This window comes from Chinchilla lanigera, unplaced genomic scaffold (assembly GCF_000276665.1).
Source record: "Chinchilla lanigera isolate Chin_1 unplaced genomic scaffold, ChiLan1.0 scaffold00021, whole genome shotgun sequence".
Classification (NCBI taxonomy): domain Eukaryota; kingdom Metazoa; phylum Chordata; class Mammalia; order Rodentia; family Chinchillidae; genus Chinchilla; species Chinchilla lanigera.
This window is the reverse complement of record NW_004955422.1, coordinates 16973806-16982219: the sequence shown is the minus strand read 5'-3', so window position 1 is coordinate 16982219 and position 8414 is coordinate 16973806. Positions and strand designations below refer to the sequence as shown.

The following is an 8414-nucleotide window of genomic DNA, read 5'->3' as shown; positions in this document are numbered from 1 at the left end:
TCTAGAGACTGTTTCCATAGCCAGCTTCAAACGGGATCTGTCGAAAGGCTATTCTCTGTCCTTTGACTAGATGATCTGCTATATGCGAAGAAATTACACCAAATCTCCCAGTTAGATCCAGGATGCAATGTGGTGATGGTGGTAGGGGGGTGGCATGCAGGAGAGTGACTCCAGTACAGTGAGCGGAGAAGCCTTTGGAGCTTCCTGCAGCAGGAGAGCCAGGACATTGCCGAAGGGGTGGGAGGGGCTGCAACCCCACTAAATACCCCACTACAGGGTGTGGTTTATAAAGTGAGAGGCTCAGTGGGCCACCTTAGATGCCCTCCTGGGTGCCTGTGGAGGGTGTCTCCCTTTCCTCCAGCTCGGGCTCCTCCTGTAGTGCCCGATCCAAAACGACATTCATGGACTCCTTCAGTTTCTGGTGCCTCAGGCTGCCCACCAGGAAGTAGATGACCGGGTTGGCGCTGCTGCTCACAGAGGAGGAGAAGCGTGCCAGGCAGAGCCACAGGAGCTTTGTGTGCGGCCCCAGGTCCGTCCAGAACACAACAAACCAGTGGATGCCCAGGGGCAGGGAACAGACCAGGAACACAAAGACGGAGGTTAAGATGACCACGTACAGCCTCCGGGGCCGCCGCCGCCCCAGCAATGTACTCTTCCGCACCTGGACAAAGAGGGTGACGCTGGATATGGCCATCACAGGGGTGAAGACTCCCATGATGAGGGTGCTCATGGCGATATCCACCTTGAAACAGTCTTTCTTGTTGAAATGGGAGAACCTGGTGCAGAAGCAGGAAGCCAGCATGTTCATGGTGAAGCACAGGGTCCAGAGCAGGGTGAGTACTGTGGTTGACAGGTGCTGGGGCCGGTGGCACCTATACCAGATGGGGTAGAGGACTGAGAGGCAGCGCTGGGTGCTGATGGCTGTGAGCAAGCTGAGGCTGGTGGTGTAGGCGAAGTACTTCACCCTTATCATCACCTCGTAGGCCATGGCGAGAGAATTGAAGTCCTCGGTGGAGCTGTCATCGACGAGATCCCAGTCAGGCAGGGGCTGGGTCTCCAGGCTCACTACAGAGGCCATGCAGAGGAGGAAGAGAAGGTCGGCCACCCCCAGGTTGAGCATGTAGATGGAGAAGGGGGTGCGCCGCACACGGCAGCTCAGCAGCCAGATCACAATGCTGTTGCCCACTATCCCACACACAGAGGTGACCATGGTCAGGAAGATCATAGCAAAGTAGGTCCAGGTCACTGCGTCCGCCCCGGAGCTGCTGGTGGAAGGTGTTGGGGTCATCCCTGCAAAGGAAAATGGGCCAACATGAAACTCCATGTTGCGTGCACTCGGGACTTGTGGGAGCCTCCCAAATTTCTAACTTTGGGGTTGTTATGCCAGTTCCTCTGGCATCTGCCATGAGCCTCTCCCTGGGGCTGTCACTCACCCTGATTCTGCCATCAGGTCTCCCACTGTGGGTACCAACTTGCTATTGATGTCCCTTCTCAGGCTAAGGTCTCTTCTATTCTGAGTTTCTTTTCTAAATTATGGAGAAGCATCAAATGCTTTTTCTACATTTCTTGAGATTATCATTTTTTCTCCTGTCATCTTCACATCCCATGAAATTATTTTCTGAAAATTAGACCTCAGGAGCAAAGAGATAATTAATTACATCTCTCAGTTTGAGGCACAATGTGACCATCAATCCATGTCAAAAATCCCCCACGTACATCTCCCCTCATCATCTCTAGCCTAGCTTCTTTTTGTTTCTGTTCTGATCTGGTAAACACGGGTCTTGGGACATCTGCACATCTTGCAGCGTGGCTGTTGTTCAGAGTCTGGGGCATCTTTAGGAAGGAAAATGGACCAACGTGAAATTCTGTGTTGCATGGACCAGTAAGACCTTTCAACATCATTTTACACTCTTTTCAAAAGTAGAGAGGCTGCCCATCAGCATTTGAAATCACGTAAACATTGTGATTTAGAAGTTATACTGTTTTTATTTCATTCCACAGTATGTGCTTAGAATATATCCAGCTGACTGTAAGGAAAGGTAGTTTGTTGTGACAAAATTTCATGATGTCCATCAACCCCATTTTACTTGTCTATTTCTTCACTGTGGATTTCAGCCTTTGGATTTCCTAATGCCGTTATCCTAAAAATACTAGAGTGAACATCCTTATGCAGGTCCCTGTTTCACTAGACTCGGGATTCTCCTGGTATATGTTCCGGAAGTGGGGTTGCCAGGCCATGGACTGAGCACTATCGGGTTAATTTTCTGAATAACAGCTCCAGATTTCACTTTCATGCTAGGGCAGAGACATTCCCACATCTGCATCCCCTTGCTCACATGTGGCTTCCTGCATTTTCCTCATTTTTGCCAATTGGATGTTGGCAAAGTGACATCTGGTGTTCCAGCTTGAACTTGACTCTCAGTCCATACATCTGATGACCACTTGGGCTGCCCCAACTTTGAATTGCCTGGCCACATCTGCCGCCCATGTTTTCCCAACTGGGTTTCCCTTCTCCTCCCCTTCCTTATTTGCAGTCATTGTTTGTATTTCTAGGTGGTAATCCCTTCCTGGGTTTAAACATTGCTGGTATTTTTCCCTGAGAATTCTTGCTCATGACAACTTTCTCAATGGTGAACACTGGTGGGCAGACACCCTCAATTCTGGAAGAGCCACCTCCATATTGTTTCAGCTTTAAATGGTGAGCCGTTTGGATCTTGTTGTTTCATATCCCTGGGTGAGAAAAAATATTGCTTATATTTTCCTGTATTATTTTTACAGTTTTTCCCTTTTGATTTTGGTCCTGGATCCAACTGAAAGCTATTTTTTTTATGAGAGAGGAAGTAAGGAGACAGCTTGATTTTTCCTTCTTATTATGGGCCAGATTTCCTAATGCCATCCCCCGCATAGCTTGTCCTTTCCCTGTTGATTTGTGAAGCTCCCGTTTATACATGGGCTACTTTTGAGCCCATTCTGTGTCAGTGGTTTATTGGTTCCTTCAGCATTAACATAGCACTGTCAAATATGTATGGCTTTGTGCTGTACCAAACTTGTGACCTGTATAGTGTGAAGTCATGGTGTGCATGCCATGAAATATCACTCCAGTCCCAGGTCATTTCTCACATCCTTCAACAGAATTAAGAAGAGCTTTGGAATTTTCCTTACAAAAGTTCTATACATTCTGTATCATGTCAATGTCTCAACATTGCTAGAGTCATTTGCTGACATGGTAAATGGTATTTTATTACATCTAAAAAGGTTTTATTTAGTTTTTAATTTGACTTCTGATGCAGAGAATTGGATTTTTGTTTTGTTTTGTTTTGATTTTTTTGAGACAGAGTCTCACTGTGTAGTCCAGGCTGGCCTTGAACATACTGTGTAGCCTAGGCTGGCCCCAAATTCACAGTGATCCTCCTGCTTCAGCCTCCTGGCTTGAGAATTGGAGTTGTTGTTTTACTTGTTTTGTGATATTCTCCTGATATTAGCCCAGGTATAGCATAGCCCCTTTCCATTTTTGTGTTGGTATATGTTTGTGTTTATGTTAATGGTTTTTTTTTTTCTTTTTGAGACAAGGTCTCGCTATGCGGTTCAGGCTGGCCTTGAGCTCACTTTGTAGCCCAGGCTGGGCCTCGAACTCGCAACGATCCTCCTGCCTCAGCTTCCCGAATGCTGGGATTACACGCGTGCACCACCACGCCCTGCTTATGTTAATGTTAATATAGGAAATCACCATCCAAAAGGAAAATTATAATTTTGAGAATAACTGATTTAATTTTGGCTGCTGTGTGGAGAACAGACATATAAAGTCAAGAGCAGAGGCTGAGCTTGGCATGGTGGTGCATGCCTGTAATCCCAGTGCTCTGGAAGGCCGAGGCAGGAGGATGATAAATTTGAGTTCAGCCTGGGCAACTTAAAATAAAAAAAGAAAAAAGCACTGAGATGTAGCTCAGTGTGAGCCCTGGGTTCAATCCCTAGGACAGTATCATGGGCCGTTAGAGGGGAAGAAAGGAAAGAGGAAGAAGGTAGAGAGCAGGTCATGAGAAGCAGCTGGATTTGGGATAAATGTGAAGGTAGAGCCCATGAGTGAAATGAAACGGACACTGGGCAGCTCAACCCCTATATTCAGTCTTAGGTGTGCTAGTTCGCTCATTCACTCACCCTGTGAGGTCTTACTGTTGTCCAGTCCCCTTCTGTGGATGAACTGGACACCAGCAATGTTAGGGTTCCGATTTCCCTACATCCCTCACCAGCACTTGTCTTCTTCATTATAGTCTTCCCAGTGGGTGTTTGAAGTGATGTGTCCCTGTGGTTTTGATTTGCATTTTCTGAATGACTAATGATGCTAATGTACATCCTTGGAGAAATGTCTGTTCAGATTTTTTTCCACTTTTAAATTGGGTTGTGGTTTTATCATTGAATTGTTAGAGTTTTTTATAAACTCTGTACACTAAACCGTTGTGAGCTGTGATGCAGAGATTTTTTCCTGTTTGGTAGGTAACCATTTCATTTTCTTGGTATTTATCAAGAGATGAAAGATCTTAATTTTCATGAAATCCAATTTATCCATTTTTTTATGCTCTCAATATCTTATCTAAGAATCTACTGCCAAATTCAAGTTGCAAAGATTGGTCCCTGTGTTTTCTTTTGAGAATCTTTTTTTTTTTTTTTTTGAGACACGGTCTTGATTTGTAATTGAGGCTGATCTTAAACTCACTGTGTAGCCTAGGCTGGCCTCAAACTCACAGCAGTCCTCCTGCCTCAGCCTCCTGAGTGCTGGGATTATAGGAGTGCAACCCTCACTCCCAAGGATCTTATAGTTTTAGCTCTTTTTCTAAGGATTTCATGTTTTTGTTTTTTGAGACAGGTCTCATTATGTTGCCCAGGATGGTCTCAAACTGCTGGGTCCAAGTGATCCTCCCATTGCAGCTTTCCAAGTAAATACCTGGAACTATGGATGTGCACTGCCTTGCCTGCCTGGTTTTAGCTCTTACATGTAGGTTATTGATCCACTTTAAATTAACTTTATTTTTTTTTTTTTTATTTTTGAGACAGAGTCTCACTAGGTAGTTAGTCTTGGACTCTCTCTGTAGCCCATACTGGCCTTGAGCTTGTGGCAATCCTCCTGCCTCAGCTTCCTGAGTGCTGGGATTACAGGCATGCGGTACCATGGCCAGCTCCCTTTTGAGTTAATTTTTGTGTATGCTGTGTTACCTTTATTTTTGAAGAATATTCTTTCTCAATAAAAATTGTATGTTGACAAGTTTCTCTCTGTGTCTCTCTGTCTTTCCCTCTCCCAGAACCGTGCTAAACCACTTTGTGTACTAATCACACCCTTAATCCAATATCACACACTCATGATCTACCCAGCTCCCAAAAGCCCCATTATGAGCACATGAAGCTTTGGGGGGGATCCAGATATAAGACATAAAACTGGATATTGTGAGTTTTACATTGTTGAATGTCTTTTTTTAAAAACTCCCTTAAGAGTGGTGGGGTGGGCTGGGGATTTAGCTCAGTGGCACAACACCTGCCTGGCAAGCACAAGGTCATGAGTTCGATCCCGGGTACCGGAAAAAAAAAAAGAGTGGTGGGTTTCTAGTGGGTATTGATTCTTAGCTATGACACTCACTCCCAAACCCCACTAGGGTTTGATTCTTAGCTATGACAGCATGACAAAAGAAGAAAATAGGTAAATTGGATTTGGTAAACAAATTTAGAAGGATCTGAAGCTTGTTTGAGCTTTGTTAGGCCTAGTCTTGGGCAGCTGCTGAGAGGCTTTGCAGGATTCCTAGCGATTGTCCCGGTGACTGATAGAGTCACTCCACTCTGGCTTCTCTGAACCTGACTCTCTCCCAGCTGTGTGAGCGCTGGGAATTGCTCAGCTGACAGCTAATCAGTAGCCAGTTTTGCCCAGATTCCCTATGCCTCATTGTAGGGAATGGCTGAAGCTGGGGATTGGTCATATGTGTGTGGGCAGGACAGGGCCAGAGTGCCTGAAGCAGGCAGGCTACCTCAGTCTTGAGAGGGCCATCCTGCCTGGACAACTTCAGTCATTAGGCACTAGGAAACCTTGTGTTTCATGATACTAACTTTGTAAAAGTATAAATAAACACTCCTACTGCTGTTGTTCAGTTCTTCTCCCATCAGGAGAGAGAGGACCTCCACCTGACTTCTATCTTGTCTCTTGTCTATATTTTGCTCATGCCTGCCACTGTTTTTCCTGGGACCACTGAGAGCCCAACCTGAACAGGAAACCCAGTAAGAACAGGTGGGCAGTGGGAACCCTTCTCAAGTACTCGCAACAGCGAAGAGAAGTGAATTGGTTAGAGCCAGTATTCACAACAGGCGTGCATTGGTACTGGCGTCATCTCCTCCTGGGGATGGAGGCTCATTAGGGCCAAAAATGGGTTCACTAGGGCCAGAAAAATAAATGAGTTTAAGAAAACCAAAGAAAGGCTGGGTGTGGTGGTGCACGCCTATAATCCCAGCATTTGGGAGGCTGAGGCAAGAGGATCATTGCGAGTTTGAGACCCGCCTGGGCTACAAAGTGAGCTCAAGGCCAGCCTGAACTGCATAGTGAGACCCTGTCTTAAAAAGACCAAAAAATAAAGAAAGAAAGAAAGAAAACCAAAGACAGAAATAAGCTTAGGAGAAGCTAAAGAGAGAAATAGGCTTAAGACAAGCCAAAGAGAGAAAGGTATATTGATTTACTAGTAGTTAATAATGGGACAAATAGAGTTTCCAAAACCACAGATGTTTATAGATGTATATAAAAATGTTTGTTGTTTTCTGGGTTGGTTCCTGTACTTACCTTACTTTTTAAGACTGCCACGGAAGGACTTATCTCGGAGTACTATTTTAAAATCAACGCCTAAATGGGAAAAGGAAGGCAAAACAAAGCTACCACAGATAGAGTTTAAACCCTCTAGCTTTGCTTTTAGAGAAAAAAATTCTTTTAAATTGCCCACGGCTAGTTCTAGTTCAGGGCAGTGCTGCAGCACCACTTGGAGGAGGGGCTTAGACTAGGTGCAGGAAGGGCCTCGCACTCTGGTCCTAAGTGGACTCAGCTGGGATTCTCCAGCCACCTGCATGTCCGGAGGTCTGGTCCAGCTGTGGCTGTCTACATGTGCCACCAACTGCAGGCCTGTGTGCATGGAATCTGGGCAGAAATGGGGCATCCAGCGGCCAGAGTGGGAGCCCAGAGCATGAGTGATGACCGGAGTGCCAAGAAAAACCTGGGCATCTCTGCCGTGCAGCCCACCTACGGCTGGCCACGCTCATTACACTGCAATGCATGCATGCTCCCCTGTCAGCGACCCAGGTTAAAAAAAAAAAAAAAGCCAACAAAGGCTGTGGCTACAGAGGCAGTAACCACAGCATAGCTCGGGGAGCGGGTGTGTGGGCAAGGGAGCCCATTCCCAGTACTAAGACAGGACAATCAAGCCACTGCCAGCAGCTCGCCCAGCCCCAAGGACATGAAAACGGAGGCTGCAGCTACAGGCAGCAGCAAAACACTGCTCAAATCACCCGACTCTTGTATCACTCAACTGGTCATTCTTCCCTTGACAAAATTTTAAAAATTATAAAGAAATAAATGAATGATATAAGGATTGTAGGTCTTCTGATATATATTGGTTTGAAAAATAGGAATTAATTATTTAAAGGAAAAACATTTTAAAGGGCTTTTAGACACAAGTGCAGATGGCCTCCAGGTGTGGTAGCTGCAAGTCCACAGTAACAAAGGTGCTAGATTGCTGATCTGGAGAGATGCAAAAGGCCATTCCTCCTGGTAGGGAATAAAGCCTCCCACGGAATTTCTGCCTCGAAGGGAATAAAGCCTCACAGGGAATAAAGCAAGTTTTTTTTTTTTTTCTCTCTCTCCATTACAATTGACACTAAAAGAGAAATTTTTACATTTCCCCCTTCAGGTGATTAGTTTATTTTTATTTTTAGTTTTTTGGTCACCCACCCCCACCCCTGGTACCAGGGATCGAACTCAGGACCTTGTGCTTGCCAGGAAGGTGCTGTGCAGCTGAGCTAAATCCCCAGCCCCAAGGTGATTAGTTTAAAGGATTGTCTCCATCTTCAAGATAAAACATTTTGCCTTTAGTTAAAAGAAGTCATATTTCCTAAGATTTACAATAATGGAGGTATTTAGAAAAAAAGATTACTTAAAGTTCTCTTGATTCCTAATAAGGTTGATTACCTATTTTACATTCCTAAATTCAATTGGTATAGAAAAGCTTTGATATTTTACAAACAGATATAAAGGTTTAGCATGCAATTTAAAAACAAGGGAGTTTAAACAGTGGCGTGAGGGCTGGGGATTTAGCTCAGTGGCAAAAAGCGCCTGCCTGGCAAGCGCAAGGTCGTGAGTTCAGTTCCCGGTACCGGAGAAAAACCAAAAAAAAAAAAAA

At 45.2% G+C, this 8414-nt stretch overlaps 1 protein-coding gene across 1 annotated transcript; it reads right to left on the bottom strand.

Annotated features, from left to right (window-relative positions):
* Positions 1 to 313: 313 nt before the first annotated feature.
* On the bottom strand, positions 314 to 1324 carry Mrgprd (MAS-related GPR, member D). The gene has a single exon (XM_005384962.1). It carries the CDS (start codon positions 1322 to 1324, stop codon positions 314 to 316), a length of 1011 nt encoding a protein of 336 aa, XP_005385019.1.
* Positions 1325 to 8414: the final 7090 nt, after the last annotated feature.

Excerpts from the sequence above, each read along its gene's own strand:
- Mrgprd (XM_005384962.1), bottom strand. The coding sequence starts at position 1,324 with ATGGAGTTTCATGTTGGCCCATTTTCCTTTGCAGGGATGACCCCAACA.